The sequence below is a fragment of the Capra hircus genome, chromosome 4 (assembly GCF_001704415.2).
Source record: "Capra hircus breed San Clemente chromosome 4, ASM170441v1, whole genome shotgun sequence".
Classification (NCBI taxonomy): Eukaryota; Metazoa; Chordata; class Mammalia; order Artiodactyla; family Bovidae; genus Capra; species Capra hircus.
This window is the reverse complement of record NC_030811.1, coordinates 76,249,169-76,271,063: the sequence shown is the minus strand read 5'-3', so window position 1 is coordinate 76,271,063 and position 21,895 is coordinate 76,249,169. Positions and strand designations below refer to the sequence as shown.

Below are 21,895 nucleotides of genomic sequence, written 5' to 3'. Positions count from 1 at the left end.
TAGATATGCAGATGATATCACTCTAATGGCAGAAAATGAAAAGGAGCTAAGGAGCCTCTTGATGAAAGTGAAAGAAGAGAGTGAAATGGCTGGCTTAAAACTTGACATTTAAAAAACAAAGATCATAGCATCTGATCCCATCACTTCATGGCAAATAGATGGGGAAAAATCAAAACAGTGACAGATTTTCTTTTCTTGGGCTCCAAATCACTGCAGACAGTGACTCAGCCATGAAATTAAATGTGCCTGCTCCTTGGAAAAACAGCAGTTTAAAAGGCAGAGATAACACTTTGCTGACAGAGGTTCATACAGTCAAAACTATGGTTTTTCCAGTAGTCATGTATGGATGTGAGAGTTGGACCATAAAGAAAGCTGAATGCCAAAGAATCGATGCTTTCGAATTATGGTGCTAGGGAAGACTCTTTAGAGTCTCTTGGACTACAGAGAGATCAAACCAGTCAGTCTTAGTCCTGAATATTCATTGGAAGGACTGATGTTGAAGCTCTAATACTTTGGCCACCTGATGGCAAGAGCCAACTCACTGGAAAAGACCCTGATGCTGGGAATGATTGAAGGCAAAAGGAGAAAAGGGCAGCGGAGGATGAGATGGTTAGGTAGTATTACCAACTCAATGGACATGAATTTGAACAAACTCCAGCAGATAGTAAAGGGCAGGGAAGCCTGGTGTGCTGCAGTCCATGGGGTTGCAAAGAGTTGGACACGACTTAGTGACTGAATGACAACAAAGAGGATACTTAAATAGCCTCAGATTACCTCCCCATAGGGCCTTATTAATTTTGAGATGAAAAACAATAACTTAAAGAAAGCTAGAAGTCACCACCTTAACCAAGTGATAAAAGCTGAAAACATGAGTAATGGAACACATGACATCAGGTGTTCCTGATATGTGGTTTATATGTATATGTAAAACAAAAGTTCAACAATATTCAAAACATTTATACCAATAAAATATTTGGGTGGGGATTTACCTTTGCTTCTGGTTTTAAGTAAACTCTGATTTTACCCAAAGATTTTTTTAGCTTATTTTATTATTACTATCAAATTTCTTAGATGTTTTATTCAGTTATATTCATGTAAAGTTAGGAGTCCAGAATTCATATGCCCTCTAAACTCTTTGCTCAAGTACAGCTCTCAAGTTGCTATGTGGTCGGTTACTATTGAAGAAAATACTCTCCTCATTTTTGGATGTTTCCTAAACGTTCATCTTATTTTTTTAAAAAAATGTAACAAAAATCATATTCCCTGTTTTGCTTCTCTGCTAATAGAAAACAGTATATTTCAGTGCTCTTCTGAAGTAACTACATTTAGTTATCTAAATGTATATTCTGTCTGTCATTATAAGATAAAACCATTTATCTTCATTTTATTGAAATAGTCTATCCAATAATGAAAGAAATCTCTTAATTAATTTACCAACAGACAGAATGTACTTTAGTTGCATGTATATAAAGATTTATTATGCCTTCACAGTATCAGAACCTACACTACTGCATTAGTCCAGGATTATGTGGTAGGCTTTTGGAAGAGAAGGTAGGGACTATTTTAAAGAGCCTCAAACAGTATGTATCACATACAGATTACATATGATAAATTATTTTGATAATGATATTAACTTCATCTGAATTTTTAAGCAGGTAAGGAGGCAAGTCTCATTGTAGTAATTTATAAAGAGAGTAATACATAAATATATATGTACCTCATGCAGACAAATGAAAGCTGGAGTTGTAGATAAATCAACAAATCGCTCATCTTGGATATTAATTGTGGGTGCAATAGCATAAATGGGGTCTTCTTGAGCCTTTCCACCTTTCTCCTCTTCCTCTTCTTGGTCTGTGTCTGTGGTACTGTCTTCCATTTTTCACAATTCTAAAATAAAATCATTCCATATTTAGCTATTTATGGATATCTTCAGTTTTAAAGTAAAATTAATGGAGGATAGGATAATAAAAGCAATTAGAGTAATCTATTCAATGAAATTATAGGCCAGGAAACTTAGCTGCAATCATGTTACTATAAAAGGCTGCTTTGTTGCAAAGATGCTCTCCATTGATACACTCAAAGCAATACTTCCAATTTTAAAGAGTAGATTATTTCATTAACTGGAAAAAATAATTAGTAACTAGAATTTAGGTTCCATGAAGGCAGAAAATAAACCTAATTTTGTTTACTGAGTATTGTAGTAGGCACTCAATTAGTATTCATTGATTGGATTAATAAACAGAACCTTTATCCTTAAAATATATCACAAAGTTAATTCAAATTATTTTTAGAAACATAATAAACAACTCCCTGTGGTGCCCCACTCTGCCTTGGGCATGCACTTGTGCACAAGGCCACCAGGCTAGTTGCCCGATACCCACACTGCCGGCTGCTGCCACTGCGCAGGCCTGTATGCTTGTGCACCCTGACACTGGTTGGCCTCTGTGCTCGTGTGCATATGCTCAACTCTTCCATCAGACTCCACTTAAAAAACATAAGCTCAAAATAAAATCACAGGTATTTCAAGCTGGTGACATTAGAATGTTAAGCCAAGTACTAGCCCCTCCAAAAGTGAGTCATTTTATCACCACACAGGTCACACATCCTTGAAACCAGCCCTGTTTTTTGACCATTGATTTGCTCATGTAGTCAAGTGGACCTAGACTCATTTCTAAAACGACCCCTGTGTAGGCTAGCAAGGTCTCTATTGGCTCACTTTGGTGGCATTGGGATGGCTGCTCCTCTGAGAGCTGGTAAGAGGCCTCCGTTGCATAGGAGAATGCCAATCTAATCTGCTCTTTTGATCTCCGCATATGTGAATGTGCACTCAACAGATGAGCATACCTGCTTTCTTCTCTTACTAGACAGGATCACTTCAACTGTCTTAATTTCTTTTTGCTTTAATTTTCTTTAACTTTATGCAATTTTTAATGCAATTTTTAAAAGTTACTCTCCCTTTTCACTTATTACAAAATACTGGTTATATTTCTCATGTTGTATAATACATCCTTGAACCTATCTTACACCCAACAGTTTGTACCTCCCTGCTGGTAATCACTAGTTTGTCTATATATTTATGAGTCTATTTCTTTTATATTATATTCACTAGTTTGTTGCAGTTTTTAGATTCCACATATAAGCGATATCATACCGTATTTATCTTTTTTCTGTTTGACTTATTTCACTTAGAGTAATGCCCTCCAAGTCCATCCATGTTGCTGCAAACGGAAAAATTTCATTCTCTTTGATGACCGAGTATTATTCCATTGAGTGGTATTCTGCATCTTCTTCATCCATTCATCTGTTGATGGACATTTAGGTTGTTTCCATATCTTGGCTGTTGTAAGTACTGCTGCAGTGAATGCTGGGGTGCATGTATTTTTTTGAATTCGTGTTTTTTCAGATGTTTACCAAGGAATGGAATTGCTGGGTCACATGGTAGTTCTATTTTTAGTTTTTTGAGGAAGCCCCCATTCTGTTCTCTACAGTGACTGCACCAATTTCCCGTCAACAGTGTAGGAGGGTTCCCCTTTTTTCCACATCAATGCCAGATTATGTTACTTGTGGTCTTTTTGATGTTAGCCATTCTGACAAGTGAGGTGATATCTCATTGCAGTTTTGATTTGCATTTCCCTCATGATTAGCGATGTTGAGCATCTTTTCATGTGCATTTTGGCTGGCCATCTACATTTCCTCTTTGGTAAAATGTGTTTTCAGGTCTTCTGCCCATTTTTTTTTTTTTAAAGAAAAGGGTGGAATTTAATCTTTATTTACAGGACACTGCAAGATATGAAATTCCACATAGAAACACAGAAATAAGAAACCGATTGAGAGGAGAAGCTTCACACAGTATGTACAGTTTGGAACTGTTCAAGTATAGTTTTGTTGTACAAAGTGCTACAGTAACAAACCACATTTAAAAAGAGTTCTTGGTAGAGAAACAGTAAGACAAACTTATACCAAACAAAGGGCACCACAAACGGCGTTAAGCCTCAGGGGCGCACCTAAAAGCTGAAGGTCCCAGCAGAGCCATCCTGCACCTGGAATGCATAGCCTTCAGAGGTAGCTTCTGGCACAACATTTTCATCTTCCTCTTCCTCTACAGAGAAATACTTCTCAATCAAGTTTAATGAAGCTTTGTACACAGACTCATTTTCATGGTTTTGTAGAGCTTCAATTTTGTCCAAACCTCCACATTCTTCAATCATTATACTAAGTTTCTCAGTTTCACCTAGTTTCTCAGCAGCCCGAAAGATATTTGAAACGGCATCCAGAATAACCAGAACAATTTTGGTATCTTTTGCAGTTAGGAGGTTCATCAACGGCTCTATTATGCCACAGTGAACAAGGTACACGATCTGCTCCACAGTTCCGCCACTGGTATAATTGTTCACAGCCCATGCGGCTTCCTTTTGTGTCTTAAAGTCTGCCTTTGGGAGAAGGCCAACAAGGAATGGGACTAATCCATGATTCACAACTTGTTGTATCTGGTCCTGGCGGCCAGCTGTGATGTTTGACATTGTCCATGTAGCTTCCTTCTGAATATTAGTTTTGGAGTTTGTCAGCAGGCTGGGAAACACGGCAAGTGCTCCCGCATCTATTACAACCTGTGTTTGTTCATCTGTCCCAGTGACAATATTTCCTATGGCTCTGAGCGCAGGAGTCACAATTGGCAATTCAGTAGCTCCTAAAAGCTTCACAAGTTGGGGTACAACCCCAGTTTTCACAACCATTTCAATCCGTTCATTTGGACCATCAGTAAGGTAGGAAATAGCCCAGCAGGTATCAGCTAATACTTCCGGATCATCGTGATGCAGGAGACGAACTAAAGTAGGAAGAATCTGCTCAATAGCCTCTAAGGGGGGTGCAGGATTCTTGTTGCGACAAAGATTTGAAAGCGTCCAGGTAAGATTACGTAAGTAACCACATGCTAGAGACGACATATCAGGCACAGCCAGAAGTGCCAAGAGCGGATCAACTGCACCATACTTGATAACCAGGTCTCGGAAAATGGAACCATCACCTGCAATGTTTCCCAGAGCCCATACAGCTTGTTCACTGATGTGAGCATGGGGAGATGCCAACAGAGAAATGAATGCTGGGATAGCACCTCCGTCCACCACAGCCTTGGTCTGTTCTGAAGTCCCAGAAGCAATGTTAGTGAGGGCCCAGGCAGATTCAAACTGAATGGGACTACAATCAGTTCTTCCCAAGAAGGACACAAATTTTGGAATCAAACCAGCCCGGATTATGTTGTCAATAGGGGGCTGTTTTTCCCTAGAAAGCAGTTTCCTAGCAGCTTGAGTAGCTTGGAGCTGGCTTTCCCAATTGTTGCTATTTATGCCTTTGACAATATCATCAACAGACCAATTTACAGTGCCCTGGTTGTTGCGGTTTTCCTGCAGTGGAGAAGTAGCATCATCAGGAAAAGAGCTGACATTTCTCCTTTTCAGCATCTGGTCATCCTTCTTAGCTTTCCTTAGCTCCACATTCACTTCTATTCGGCGCCGCCTCATTTCTGTACTGTCTTTCCCCTTGTTCTTGAATCTGTGAAGGCGGGGAGCTGGTGAATTAGCATTCTCATTGGTGGACATGATTATGAGACAAAGGGAGAAAGCTACACAGCAGGCTCAAGCGTCCACCGGAGGCGGTGCGCGGCGCACAAGCTGCGGGATCTACTGCCTCCAAACGTCTACCACGGTCAGCCCGAGGACGGTGTGGCCTCTTCTGCCCATTTTTTGATTGATTGTTTTATCTGATGTCAAGTTGTATGAGATATTTATATATGTTGGATATTAATCCCTTATTGGTCATATCGCTTGGAAATATTTTCTCCCATTCAGTAGGCTGTCTTTTCATTTTATTGATGGTTTTCTTTGCTACACAAAAGTTTTAGGTTTAATTAGGTTCCATTCATTTATTTTTGCCTTTATTTCCTTTACTTTTGGAGAGGATCAAAAATATATTGCTGCTTTATGTCAAAGAGTGTTCTGCCTATGTAATTTTAAGGTTTTGTTGAGCACATATTACCTATTATGTCTATGTTATTCCTACTCTGATGATAGGGATCCTCCTTCCTTGAATATGGAAAATATGTTCTAAAATATGAATCTAGATGGCATGACAGGCTCTGATTCCTGAATTTATTAAAATGGTCACAGGCATATCACTGATTCATTGTTCTCTCTAAAAATGGAAGCGATAGTAACTAATTTTTCTATTTCATAAAGAAAATGCATATTAGATGTGATAATGCCTCTGGACTTCTAGCTTCCACTCTACTATCTCCAGTTTTCTGCCACAACCATAAATTGCACGTGCACTTGCCTTCCTCCTCTTGCTACAAAAACCCTTCACAGGCTTAGCGTGCACTTCCATCATGAAGCACCGAATGTCTGGTTGTTTTTCTTTATGTGATAGTAATAGTAATTGATATTGTTTGGACTGCCCCTCCTTTAACACACACATTTTTAATGCCATAATACAGTTTTTTTTAAAAAAAATAGAACCTGTTATTATTAAGGTATCACAACCTTAGTCAGTTTATTGTTTAAATCTTCAGGGAACTGGAAATGGCTTGATGACATATCTGATGCTGTTTCTGCTGCTGCTGCTGAGTCGCTTCAGTCGTGTCCAACTCTGTGCGACCCCAAAGACGGCAGCCCACCAGGCTCCCCTGTCCCTCGGATTCTCCAGGCAAGAACACTGGAGTGTTTAGATTTGTGTTAATAAGCTAAAATATGTACGTTCAGTCATTTCATGGATGAAATGATTTAGGGCTTTCCCAGCAAAACATTTTCTTCAGAACATCAGGTCATAACTGTTATTTTCAGCTTTTTCTTTTAGCCTTTTCTTTAAGAAATATATCAAACATAACCATAGTAACTTCAACAAATAACAATTCATGAGTAATTTTGTTTTATCTAAACCCTTTCATTTTCTCTTTCCACTCTCCATATTATTTTAAAGCAAAACCTAGACATCTAGACTTAATAATATATACTGAAGAACTCCCTAAATATCTCTGTATATTTGTAGAGATAGTTCTCATTTCATTTCACAGCTGCAAGTCACCCCTTTGCATAGGTATGCCACAAGCTACTCAAATAATCCCTTATTTATAAATATATGGAATGTTTCCAGTTTTCTGCTATTACAGCTTTGCAAAGTAAAGTACACTAATTTATTTAAAAGTATATTTTCAAGGTTCTTGGAATCTTTATAATCCAGATGGCATTAACCTGAAAACAGAAGCTTAGGCTATCTTCTCAGAGCATGGCACCTTTAAATATGGTACAGCTTACCTGGCCAACGAAAGAAGATGTCATGCTGAATTTGCACAAATTTCTGAGTCTGTTGATGTTTTCAGGCTCTACTATCTTGAAAACATTCTAAATATTTTAGGGCAGGTAAGACATTTTACATAGGAAAGCAACTAAAGGACACTAATGGAATTCTGATAGACATTATCAGACAAACTTCAACTGTTAGAAAAGAAAGGGAGAGTAAGAAAGTAAAAAAATACAACAGAGGCAAGTGCAAAAGTCTCATGTGAATTAAATATAAAACACTAATCAATCTAGTTAAATATAGAGACAGAAAGGCTTTAAGTAGATACCAAAGTTTAACAGACAAAAAAATATTCAGGGATTAGTTAATATAGCAAAGTCCATTGTACTAATATTATCATGCTGCAGTCAATATGAATTGAGAGCCATAAATGAAACAACAATATATACTCATAGGCCACAATGATATAAACAAGAGAATATTTATAAAACGTCTAAATGCCTAGTGTAAGAACTACATAGCTATCAAGTATAGTGAGTGATTCTAGAGCCGTATATCTCCATAATACCTAAATCAATTAAGCAAACATTTATTGAGTCATTTTATGAAAATCAAGAGTGTACAAAGGTGCAAGTGATTTACAATCTAAAGAGGGAGGAATGCAGGGAAATAATTTCTGTGTCATACAAGATAAGGTACAATCAGTCCAATTGCTCAGTTGTGTCCGATTCTCTGCGACCCCATGGACTGCAACATGCCAGGCTTCCCTGTCCATCACCAACTCCGAGAACTTGCTTAGACTCATGTCCATCGAGTCGGTGATGCCATCCAACCATCTCAGCCTCTGTTGTCCCCTTCTTCTCCTGCCTTCAATCTTGCACAGCATCAGGGTATTTTCCAGTGAGTCAGTTCCTTGCATCAGGTAGCCAAAGTATTGGAGCTTCAGCTTCAACATCAGCCCTTACAATGAATATTCAAGACTGATTTCCTTTAGGATTGAGTGACTTGATCTCCTTGCCATCCAAGGGACTCTCAAGAGTCTCCTCCAGCACCACAGTTTGAAAGCATCAATTCTTTGGCACTCAGCTTTCTTTATGGTTTAACTCTCACATGCATACATGACTACTGGAAAAACCATAGCTTTGACTATATGGACCTTTGTCAGTAAAGTAATGTCTCTGCTTTTTATTTATTTATTTATTTTTTAATTTTATTTTTACTTTATTTTACTTTACAATACTGTATTGGTTTTGCCATACATTGACATGAATCCACCATGGGTGTATACGAGCTCCCAATCCTGAATCCCCCTCCCACCTCCCAAGTCTCTGCTTTTTAATATGCTGTCTAGGTTTGTCGTAGCTTTTCTTTCAAGGAGCAAGTGTCTTTTAATTTCATCGCTGCAATGACCATCTGCAGTGATTTTGGAGCCCCCAAAATAAAGTCTGCCACTGTTTTCATTGTTTCCCCATCTGTTTGCCATGAAGTGATGGGACCAGATGCCATGATCTTCATTTTTTGAATGTTGAATTTTAAGCCAACTTTTTAACATTCCTCTTTCACTTTCATCAAGAGACTCTTTAGTTCCTCTTTGCTTTCTGCCATAAGTGTGGTGTCAGCTGCATATCTGAGGTTATTGCTATTTCTCCTGGCAACCTTGATTCTAGCTTGTGATTCATCCAGTCCAGCATTTCACATGATGTACTCTGCATATAAGTTAAATAAGCAGGGTGACAATATATAGCCTTGACGTACTCCTTTTCCTATTTGGAACCAGTCTGTTGTTCCATGTCCAGTTCTAACTGTTCCTTCTTGATCTGCATACAGATTTCTCAGGAGGCAGGTAAGGTGGTCTAGTATTCCCATCTGTTTAAGAATTTACCACAGTTTGTTGTGATCCACACAGTCATAGACTTTAGTGTAGTCCATGAACATAAAATAAACCTAAATAAAAAGCTATTTTCTTAGAAATGTAGGTAAGGCTTAAAAAGAAATTTGTATCCTAGAATTTAGATTTTAATCTATATGTATTGGGAGCCATTACATTTTTTGCAGAGAGGAGTTATCTGAATTTATAAAGATGTTGCTGGCAGTGAGAAGAATGGTCTGGAAAGGGTGTGAATTTGGAGGCAAGGAGACAATTTAGAGGCTTTGAGCCATCCCTGTGCTATGGGTAGCAGATGGATGCCATAGTGAGCAAAACCAGACAAGTCCCTGACATCAGGGAGGTTCACAGACTGGTGAGCAAGATGGCAATTAATCACAGAATCACCGAGATAAATATAAAAATTATGAGTAACTGAAAGAGGTGCTGTGAAAGCATGGATGCAGAAGCAGGGTTATGGGGCAACTACATGTTCCCAGTGAGTGCCATTCACAGGGAAAGTTCTGCAGTGAAGCAGCCCTGACTGGAAGGTTAGGTACTGAGAGCAGTACCAAGGCCGCACCATGCTACACTGTAGGAGTCCAGAGGAGAGGCCGTGGCTGTATGAGGCTCTCTAGAAGGGAAAGGACATGTACTGAGCTTTGACCCAGAAAAGCAAAAGGCTGCTAAAGGAGGAAAGAAGAAAAGTAAAAGCTTTAGTTCCATTGCAGTAGAACACTCAACTCCTCTATTCTTCACACTTCACCTCAGGGCTAAAAGACAAGCCAAAATAGGAAGCTTCCCAGAGAATAATTAGGCAATAAACATTGCAGGGCATGCCTTGTTTTGTAAGATACACCACTGCTTCCTCTTCCCTAAAGCTAAAGAGGCGATCATTTTGTCTTGATTTTGAACTGTTCAGGAAATTTGTCTTGACATTTATAAGAAACACATGCAAAAAACTGAAAACCCCGCACACCAGAGAATGGGCAGGATACACAAATCAGACGACTTTGAAGGTAAAATGGCAATGCTTGTTTCAAAATAGATGTAGCAGGAAACCACCATATTGCCTTTTGATATCACTAGTCACTAAACAAACATATATTTTGCTTATCTTAGAATAGTGAGGTGTATTGTAAAGTCAAACATAGTATTTCTTTGTCCCACACAGAACCTGGGCATTATTTTTCGTATTTTAGCATTTTTAATTGCCCTGGAAACATAATCACATGCTCCTTTCCCCATCACCCACTGCTATAAGAGGTTAGTTACATAAACATTTCTATAATAATTCAGAGCTAGACCCCTTGGAGGACGGGAAAAGTCCGGGACACCTAATTTTTTGTTGTTTCAGTTTCCTATATTTATTAAAAAACATAGAAATGTCAAAATGAGGTTAAAAAACTGTGGTATATTTAAAGTTGTAGGGCAAGTGCCTCTCAATCCTGTCAGTGTATCTCTGTGATTACACGTGTATTCTCTTTTGAAGGTAACATTAAAGTCTACACTCTTTTGAAGGTAACATTAAAGTCTACACTGAAAGCTTTTCTTTCTAAGAGGCCTCTGGTCCACAGTGTGACAGGCTCAGAATACTGGGCAGCCAACCCAACACGCAGCCTGTAGTCACCTCAGATCCAATTAATTCAACAATAACAACAACAAGATTATCAGATATTAAGACATTGGCAGTCTTAAATGCAACAGATACAATTATTGAACTTATTTATGTCTAGGTACTTCATTCTATGTACAATTATATAACCCTTTAGTACCATGCAAAGACAAGATTATACTTGAAACTTTTTTTATTAATAACATATAGTTACAGATTTCATGTCATGTTTTTAAGAAGAGGGAACAGAAAAGCTTTGTCATTCAAAGACCCAGCAAATCAAACCACGGCTTTTTTCTGTTCCTAAAAAAAAGAATAAGAAAGAAAAAGAGCCACTCAAAAAAGAATCTTGAAAAAACCCCACAAAAAACCATTCCTGCACAGAAAAAAATAAAACCACTGCAGTCAGTAGCGGAGAAGGCAATGGCAACCCACTCCACTACGCTTGCCTGGAAAATCCCATGGACAGAGGAGCCTGGTAGGCTGCAGTCCATGGAGTTGCTGAGTCAGACACGACTGAAGCAACTTTGCAGCACCAGCAGCAGTCAGTAGATAAAATCTGGTTCATAATCAAAATGTTAAACTAACAATGTGGCTTGGACATCCTTTAATTAAAAACATTTCATACACTTAAAACAAAACTCTTGAGAGGAAGCTCCAAGTGCATATCTAAACTTTAAAGTAAATGTTCACAGTATTAGAGAGTTAAGTCTTAAATGATAATATATGCATGTGTAATCAATGAGGAGGGCTTCCCAGATAGCTCAGTGTTAAAGAAACTGCCGGTCAATGCAGGAAACATGGGTTTGATCTCCAGGTCTGGAAGATCCCCTGGAGGAGGAAATGGCAATTCACTCCAGGATTCTTGCCAGGGAAATCCCATGGACAGAGGAACCTGGCGAGCTACAGTCCATGAGGTCGCAAAAGTCGGACATGATTCAGTGACTAAACAACCACCACGACCAGTTAACTGCCCATGATCATAGAGAACCCAGGACTCTTACAGGATGAGCTCCCTTCTCTGGGATGAAAAGATGCTGAGAGAGCTCTAGCCCCACTCCCAACTCATTTCACAGTCCTATCACCTCCTCCTGCACACTCCCACCCCAAACACAGATATAAGAAAAGCTATCCTTTCTTTTAAGCTTCCTGCTTTCTTCTTAGAAATCTGCACTGCTAAAAGGAGCTCTGTGTTACTCATTTCTGAGTGGGTATAACACATTGGGTCATGATGGTGAGTACCATCTATGTAGAAGAACTGTTTCTACGACAGTTCTTCTACATAGATGTGAAACTGACATGATTTTTGTCTCTAACATATCCTCCTGATTGCCCCATCAGCGTGCAGAGACTCTTGCCCAGTGGTCACTTACCTGTGTACCTAATTATAAGAACATTTATATAGTCCCTTACTATTTAAACAAAACTTTCCCTCATATTGTTTTACTTAATCCTTACAACAGCCATGTTCCCTAAGAATAATTATCTCCATTTCATAGGTGAGGGAATTGAAGGTCAGAGAATATAAATGATATGACTAAGATCAGACATCAATAAAAGACAGTATTTATTCAAACCCATGTTTACTGCTCTAAATCCCTTACCCTTTTGCATTTTGCTCTGTGGGACACTTGCCATGGTCCTAGCAAAGCCCTTGCCCCTGGGCCTCCAGTAGTGGAAAGCTGGGTCAAGAACACATGCAGGCTGACGGACTTCAACTTCTGTCGCCACAAAGATGTAAGGCTAGGATGCCTTTGGGAAAGAGCAGGCCAGCAGAGTATAAATCAGAAACAAATTAATTCTTGTAGAGCAGTGATTGTCAGTCCAAAAGGCCTTAAGACTGATCTGTGTAAAACTATGGACTATAAAACTTGTTGTTACAGTTACAAACCAAAGGAATGCCTTCACATATACGAAGTATGACAAGAAATGCTGGATCTTACATCTGCAATAATTTACAATCAGTCTCCAAGTCCGGTCAGGCTTCAGAAATTCAAAGAGTGCCTGAGAGGTCCTATTGATCTCTGAGCCACCAGGGAAGCCCACTGATCTCCCTAATAGTTTCCAAATAATTTAGTATTAAGCAGAGACTGAGTGTCAAAGCCCGTGGGAGGTATGAAATGCCCAAGTATTTCTGGACATTTCTGCCATCTTCTGCCAGTCTCCCAGAAGGTCTGTTGAACAGAGATTCTTACACATGTGCATACAATCTGAAGTCTTCACATTGTAGGACATTCCTCACTCTTGCTGTGAAAATGTCCGTGGTTTTTAAACTCTATTATCTTTGCTTGAATTAAAAAAAAAATGATACCAGAAAGCACATTCATAACATTCCAACATTTGTCTATCCTGTCTAATCAGACCATTGCCTTGCATACCTCTTCTGTCATGTACACCTTTTCTCTTCTCCATGTCACAGTCAGTAGAAACTGTGGGTCTGCATGGGTCTGTTTCCTTAGCAAAGATGTTCATGAAATATGGGACTGTCACTGCCTCCGATCTGCAAGAGCCCAGGTCTCTCTCTTCTTCCTTCTCTCTGTCCTCCCCCTTCTCCTGTTATTTCATCCAAGACTGGGATTAGTGTCTTTTACTTAGTCTACCAGGATGACAGCATGGGCTAACGGAGCGACTCCTAGGAAGTTCCTCAGTGTGGGCTTATCTCATTCCTCCCCTCTTTCTGTATAACCTTGGGCAAGACATTCAGCCTGTAAGTGGCTATTTCCTTAACTGAAAGATGATTTAAGAGTTGTTGCGAAGATAAAATGGAACAGTGTATGTGAAGTCTCTGCCCAGATTCAGCATATAGTCCTCAATAAATGGCAGCCTCCTCCCACCTCTGCCTGGTTCCTCTGCTTTCATATACAATATGCCTTGGATTATTTTTATAGGGAAAAAAAATAAACAGAAGTCAGCCTGGGACTGGACCAAATTATTTCAGGAATCTATGGTCTGGGAAAGGCGACCTGGGTCCTCTTTAGCATGATTTTGTCCCAGAGCTCTCCTTAGGATTTGGTGTGAGAGTCCTGGTAAATCTAATCTTCAAATCCCACTGTGAGATGTTTAAATCTAGGATAAGAAAGACTATGTAGGATATTGGGTACTGGAGAAGCAGAAAGGGAGCAACTAAAAATTTTAAAAGTCCTTAAAAAGAATATGTGTCAACTCTAAGTCACGGAAGAGCCAACTTTTTTTCCCCTAGATTTTCTTTGTATTTATTCTTGGCTGCACTGGGCCTTTGTTGCTGTATGTGGGCTTTCTCTAGCTGCAGAAAGCAGGGGCTGTTCTCTAGTTTGGGTGCCCAGGCTTCTCACTGCAGCAGCTTCTTTTGTTGCAGAGCATGGGCTCTAGGTGCGTGGGTTTTAGTAGGCGTGGTGCATGGGCTCAGTAGTTGTGGCTTGTGGGGCTTAGTTGCCCTGTGGTATGCGGGAATCTTCCTGGACCAGGAATCAAACCCATGTACCTTGCATTGGCAGGCAGATTCTTAACCACCAGACAACCATGGAAGCCCTGTGGGAAGAGCCAACTTTACAGACAGTAAGTAAAGCAAGCAAGTTCCTTCTCCCATATTTAGAAATTTCACAGATTTCTATTTTCATTGCATGAGTATTTCCTGTTCACAGGTTTCCTCTGGTCCAAGGCAGATCTCTACTGTTGTCTTCCTCTCCCCAGGCAGCATCCCTTACCCAATCTCTTTCCTTCCTCTAAAAGCAAAGGTTTTTACATTGCTTATTATAGGGTTAGAAAAGCAGAGACAAAGGTCCGTCTAGTCAAAGCTATGGTTTTTCCAGTTGTCATGTACGGATGTGAGAGTTGGACCATAAAGAAAGCTGAGTGCCGAAGCATTGATGCTTTTAAACCACGGTGTTGGAGAAGACTCTTGAGAGTCCTTTGGACTGCAAGGAGATCAAACCAGTCCATCCTAAAAGAAATCAGTCCTGAATATTCATTGGAAGGACCCACGCTGAAGACGAAGCTCCAATACTTTGGCCATCTGATGGGAAGAGCCAACTCATTAGAAAAGACCCTGATGCTGGGACTGATTGAAGGCAGGAGGACTAGGGGACAACAGAGAATGAGACGGTTGGATGGCATCACCGACTCGATGGACATCAGACTGAGCAAGCTCCGGGAGCTGGTCATGGACAGGGAAGCCTGGAGTGCTACAGTCCATGGGGTCGCAAAGAGTCAGACACAACTGAGTGACTGAACTGAACTGAACTGATAGGGTTAAACGAATATTTAGCAAGACAATATTCCTATTGTACATTGGAAGAGGAAATTAAAAATAAAATAAATCAAAACACCTTCTGAGCTGGGGAACAAGGAGAGGTGGTGAGGAATCAAGCTGGCATGGTCCCCAGAGGCAATCTGTTCACTTATGATCAAACTCAGGAAATGAGACAGTGAAACTTGGACTTTGCAGGACATCAGAAGGATAATGTGCCTCTCTTGACAAGTAGGACTTGGGGAAAGTGGCAAGTTTCCAGAGCCATCATCAGTCCTACCCTTTCATGTGATAAAGCAGAGAAACTTGAAGAGATTTTAGAGTGGAGTGGGAGGGGTGTTGAGGGTGACCGGCAGTGCTGCACTCCAAGAGCCCTTGGTGTTATGATAAGAAGACGTTCTGTGGATAAGAAAGTTCTGTGGATCATACAATTGAGCATCAAATGGGGATGTAGGATGCTCAGAAGATGCCAGCATGGAGGCCCACATAGGAGACCCAGGTGGATCTCCTGGGAGATCAGCCTGGTCAGGAGGAATCAGCACGGTCAGACACCACTAACTAGACAGCCACCCTAAATTATAATGCTACCTAACAACTCTGAACTTGGGTCTCATGCTCAGGAGTAGGAGAGGAATGGGAACATGAATTCAGTATTTTTTTTTTAAAATCAGCTTTATTGAGATAAATAATTTATGTTAAATAAAACTCATTGTAAGTATACATTTGAAGAGTTTTTACAAATATGGACAGGGTGTGATCACTGCCATGTACATTCCCATTGCTCTAAAAATTTCCTTTGTGCCCCTTTACAGTCAGTGCCCTTCCCTTCCTGTCCCCTCCATCTCAGGTACCTGGAAACCACCAGTAGTTTTGCCTTTTCTAGAATTTCATGTATGTAAAATCATATATGTTTCTGGCTTCTGCTGCTGCTGCTGCTAAGTCACTTCAGTCGTGTACGACCCCATAGATGGCAGCCCACCTCCCCCGTCCCTGGAATTCTCCAGGCAAGAACACTGGAGTGGGCTGCCATTTCCTTCTCCAATGCATGAAAGTGAAAAGTGAAAGTGAAGTCGCCCAGTCATGTCCGACTCTTAGCGACCCCATGGACTGCAGCCCACCAGGCTCCTCTGTTCATGGGATTTTCCAGGCAAGCATACCGGAGTGGGGTGCCATTGCCTTCTCCGTTTCTGGCTTCTATCATTTAGCATAAGGTTTTTGAAGCTCATATACATTGCCATGGATATCAATATTTCACTTATTTTATTGCTTAATGATACTCCATTGTATAAATACACCATGATTTATTTGCCATTCTCCATTTGATAGATGCTTATTTCTCTTTCCTGGCTGTTATGAATACAGCTGCTATGAATATTTAAGTACAAGTCTTCATGTGAATGTATATTTTGGGTAAACACCTAGGAATGGAATTTCTGGGTCAAATGGTAAATTATGTTTAATTCTATAAGAAAGAGTCAAATGGTTTTCCAAGTTGGCTGTACCATTTTATACTCCTACGAGCAATGTATGAGGGTTCCCACTGCTCTACATCCTTGTCAATACTTGCTATTGTCAGTATTTTTAGTTTTAGCCATTTTGGTAGGTTTGAATAGTATCTAATAATTTTGTGGTTCAATTTGCATTTCCATAATGACTAGTTATTTTGAGCATTCTTTTGCGGGCTTAGTTGCCATTTATATATCTTCTTAGTTTACATGTATGTTCAATTTTTTTTTTGCCCATTTAAAATAGTTTTTCTTATCATTGTAAGAATTCTTTGCATATTCTAGATACAGTCCTTTTTTAATTTTATTTTTAATTGGAGGGTTGGATACAAGTTGCTTATTAATGTTTTATAAATATTTTCTCTCAATCTTTCCTAGTCTCTTCATTCTGAAAAGCAAAACTTCTGAATTTTGAGGAAATCCAATTTATAATTTTTCCTTTTTTAATTCATGCTTTTTGTATCTTAAGAAATCTTTGCCAAACTCGAGGTCACAAGATTTTCCCTATGTTTTCTTCTAGAACTTTTATAGTTTAGCTCTTCTGTTGGAACTTTTAACTATTTCAAAGTTTTGTGTATGCTCTGATGTAAAGGTTAATGTTCTTTTGGAGGAGGGATGGAGAGGCATATGGATATTTAATGTTTCAGCACATTTGTTGGGAAGAGTATCCTCCTCCCATTGTTGTATTTTAATTATAATAGCACCTTCCTCAAAAATTAACTAACCAGATATTTTTAGGTTTATTTCTATAGTCTCTCTTCTGTCCCATTGATTTAAATGTCTCTCCTTACAGTCATACAACATTGTATTGCAGTTTTAAAATGTCTTAAAATTAAGTAGGATAAGTCCTCAAACTTGGCTCTTTTTTCAAAATTGTTTTGGCTATACTTGGCATTTTACATTTCCATTTCTATTTTAGAAGTAACTTGTCAATTTCTATTTTTTAAATAGAATTTAAAATAGAAGCCAGCTAAAATCTTTGACTGAACAATGAATCAATAATTAGTGTGAGTGATATGCCACCTTGAGTCTTATTTACCTTGAATATGGTATTTCACTCCACTTACTTAGATCTTCATTTTCTCTCAGCAGTGCTTTATGGTTTTCAGAAAATAGGTCTTGCATGCTGCTGCTAAGTTGCTTCAGTCGTGTCCGACTCTATGCAACCCCATAGACAGCAGCCCACCAGGCTCCCCCCAGTTCCTGGGATTCTCCAGGCAAGAACACTGGAGTGGGTTGCTATTTCCTTCTCCAACGTGTGAAAGTGAAAGTGAAGTCGCTCAGTCGTGTCCGACTCTATTACATTAAATTTATCCCTAAGTATTTCACATTTTGTTTTTTATTGTAAATGGCATTGTCTTTAAATTTCAATTTCCAAATGCTATTTTTAGCCCTTAGAAATAGAATTAATTTTTTGTATTGACCCTGTTTCTTGTAAACTTAATTAATTCAGTTAGCTTTGTATAATAGTCCTTAGAATTTTCTATTTAGATGATCATGTCTACAAGTAGACAGTTTTACTTCTTTCTGTCCAATGTAGAAGCCTTTCATTTCCTTTTATTGCCTTATTGTAACATTTAGAGCCTCCAGAACAATCAAGTGGTGAGAGTGCACAACTGTGCCTTGTCTGAGATCTTAAAAGGAAAAAGCATCCAGTCTTTTATGGTTAAGTATGGTACTGAGTGTGTGTTTTTCATGAATGCCTATATTAGGTGGAGAAAATTCCTTCACTTCCAAGTTTGTGGAGGGTTTTTAATCAGGACTAGGTATTGAACTTTGCTAAATGCTTTTTTTTTTTAATCCATTAAGATGATCGTATTTTCCAACATGATGCTGGAACAACTGATCTTTAACATCCTTATGTAAAAAAATGTTCCTCACCTCACACTCTAATTTATAAAAACTAACTTGAAATGAGGCATAGGCCTAAATGTAAAACCTAAAAGTAAAAAAACTTCCAAAAGAAAATGTAGAGGAAAATCTTTGCAACCTTGATTTGGAGAAAGTTTTGGGTTTTTTTTTTTATTTTGTATTTTTTTGTTTTTAGATGGATGCGTTTTACTTTGTGTGAATTATACCTCAATAAACTTGACTTTCGGAGAAGGCAATGGCACCCCACTCCAGTACTCTTGCCTGGAAAATCCCATGGACGGAGGAGCCTGGTAGCCTGAAGTCCATGGGGTCGCTGAGTCGGACACGACTGAGCGACTTCACTTCCACTTTTCACTTTCATGCATTAGAGAATGAAATGGCAACCCACTCCAGTGTTCTTGCCTGGAGAATCCCAGGGACGGGGGAGCCTGGTGGGCTGCTGTCTATGGGGTCACACAGAGTGGGACATGACTGAAGTAACTTAGCAGCAGCAGCAGCAAACTTGACTTTAAAATAAACCAAAGCAAACAAAAAGATCTAAACATACACAGAATACTGAAATGTAAACTATTATAACAAAAGGAAAAAAATAAAAAATAACCAAAAATTAAAAATAGATTCTTCACAAAGTAAGTAAATTAGACAAATAGAAGACTTCTTGTTAGCAAAAACTGTACTTCTCCAGAGTACTGAGAGACAGTGCTTGTGTGCATGTCACTGAGTCGTGTCTGGCTCTTTCTGACCCCATGGACTGTAGCCCACCAGCCTCCTCTGTCCATGGAATTTTCCAGGCAAGAATACTGGAGTGAGTTGCCATTTCCTACTCCACTCCAGGAAATCTTTCCGATTCAGGGATAGAACCTGTGTCTCTGCGTCTCCTCCTGGTAGGCAGATTCTTTACCACTGAAGCCACCTGGAAAGCCCACTGAGAGACAGTATATGTCAACTAAGTTATTACTTAAGAGTGAGGGTAAAATAAAAACACTTCATAGTCTGAAGAAATTACTCAGAGACTCTCAAACAAAAATAAATCTAGAAGGAGAGAGATGAGCAAATAAATTGGTAAACTTTGCTAAATTTAAATAAACTTTAAATATAAACAGCAGTAATAATAACTACTTGCTTGGCTTTAAAAATAAGGTGGAACTAAAAAGCACAAGACAATAAATGACATGAAAGATGCAAGGGAAAAGACTTATGTTAGAGAATTCTATTATTTGAGATGAAGATAGAGATACTGACTGATTAGACATTTGCTAAGTCAAGTGAGTATGTGAAAAATTTAAGGATAATGATTAGAAGAAAATAGCCTTTCAAATTACTATAGAGGCAAAAGGTGAACAAAGAAAAACATTTAAACTAAAGACATGAATGAAGAAAAGCAGGATAAGCAAGAAGAACAAAAAAGGCACAAAAAGGCAAGTTTAATAGAAAAGACAAAATAGGATGGTATGAATAAGTATAAATGTAAAAGTAATTACAAAAAAGTAGGTAGATTCAATTTACATGTTGATACAGGTTCTTGAATTAGATTTAAAATATCTGTCTATGTTCTGTTTATGAGAGACAAGTCCCAAATATAATGTCACAAGTTTGAAATAAAAGGATGAAAATATTATTATTAGATTAAAATATGCATCAAGATAGAAAGCAGTACTAGAGATAATGAGGGATATTATTTAATGACAAAAATTTTATCAAGAAGTAATATTAATCCTGACCCTGTACACAACTAACAGTATTGCCTCAAAATACGTAAAATGTAAATGGAATTTCTACTCATAGTATATGCTAATGGTACTGCAATGTGAATGGTTGCAACACTATTGCTGCTTTGTAGAAGTGCAATGAAGAGTTAGCACATACAAGAACTCTAGCCTAAAGTGAGCTTTTAAAGTTTTTCTCTTATAAATTAACTTTCTGTTTGCAATAAATATTATCTTAGACACACACACACACATTGCTTTAATGTATACCCTGGGAATCTTCTTCAGATATTTGTAAACTAGATGATTTCTCAAGGTGTTCAATGTGAAAGAAATTTGACTACATTAAGTAATAAGCTTTTTCCAGTACATCATCTGCATGGAAACAAATAACATGGGATTTCAAATGGGATTACCTACACATTCATTAACTTCTTCTTAGTATTATAGTTATTACTCTAGATTATTGAGTTTATTAAGATTTTGTAAGAAGAACAGAAGTTGTAAGATATATTTATTTCAAAAGTTTATAATTAAGTTAGCAAATTCCTAGGGCACCCCTCACTTAGAGTGAATTCCAGAATCCTTTCTGTAGATTACATTTTTTTTTTTCTGAAAAGTCTCCAATGCCCTCTGCTGTTCATTTATTGAGTTTTTTGTTGAAGTATCAGATGGTAAAGGGAGAAGGAAATGGCAACCCACTCCAGTATTCTTGCCTGGAGAATCCTGTGGACAGGGGAGCCTGGTGGGCTGCTGTCCATAGAGTTGCACAGCGTCGGACATGACTGAAGCGACTTAGCATGCATGCATGCATGCACTGGAGAAGGAAATGGCAACCCACTCCAGTATTGCCTGGAGAATCCCAGGGACAGAGGAGCCTGGTGGGCTACCATCTATGGGGTCGCAAAGAGTTGGACATGATTGAAGCAACTTAGCAACAGCAGCAGCAGCAGATGGTAAAGAATCTGCCTGCAATGCAGGAGACCTGGGTTCAATCCCTGGGTCAGGAAGATCCCCTGGAGAAGGGAATGGCTACTCCAGCATTCTTGCCTGGAGAATTCTATAGACAGAGGAGCCTGGAGAGCTACAGTTCACAGGGTTGCGGAGAGTCAGACATGACTGAGCGACTAACGCTTATAGCTGATAATGTGTTAAATACTCCTGTACAGCAAAGTGATTCAGTTATACATCTATATATATACATTATTGATATATATTCTTTTCCATTATGATTTATCATAGGATACTGAATATAGTTCTCTGTGTTTTACAATAGGATCTTGTTATTTACCCATTCTTATATAAAAGCTTACATCTGCTAACCCCAATCTCCCACTCCATCCCTCCCTCTTGGCAACTACCAGTCTGTTCTCCGTGTCTGTGATTCTGTTTCTATTTCATAGATAGTTTCATTTGTGTCATATTTTAGATTCTACATATAAGTGAAATTGTGTGGTATTCGTCTTTCTGTATTTGACTTACTTCGCTTAGTATGATAATTTCTAGCTGCATTCATGTTGCTGCAAATGCCATCTTTTCATTCTTTTTTATGGCTGAGTAGTGTTCCTCTGTTTATATGTACATCTTCTTTATCCATTCATTTATTGATAGACATTTAGGGTTGTTTCCATGTCCTGGCTATCATGAATATTGCTGCTCTGAACATAGGGGTGAATGTTATCTGTTTGAATTATAGTTTTGTCTGGATATATGTCCAGGAGTGGGATTGCTGGATCATATGGATAATTCTTTTCTGAGGAACTTTCATACTGTTTTCCACAGGGGCTACACCAGTGTACATTCCCACTATCAGTATAG

At 38.8% G+C, this 21,895-nt stretch overlaps 1 protein-coding gene and 1 pseudogene across 2 annotated transcripts in view; both read right to left on the bottom strand.

Moving 5' to 3' along the window:
- The window catches only part of CCDC146 (coiled-coil domain containing 146), a 141,608-nt gene that overhangs the window by 114,521 nt on the left and 5,192 nt on the right, over positions 1-21,895 (bottom strand). The window contains exon 2 of the mRNA XM_005679099.3: positions 1,718-1,887. Coding sequence (XP_005679156.1) covers positions 1,718-1,876 — 159 coding nt within the window. The 5' untranslated portion in view covers positions 1,877-1,887. The remainder of the gene's footprint in view (positions 1-1,717; positions 1,888-21,895) is intronic.
- On the bottom strand, positions 3,748-5,717 carry LOC102172689 (annotated as a pseudogene). The gene has a single exon (XR_001295577.2). The product of XR_001295577.2 is annotated as an importin subunit alpha-1 pseudogene (transcript).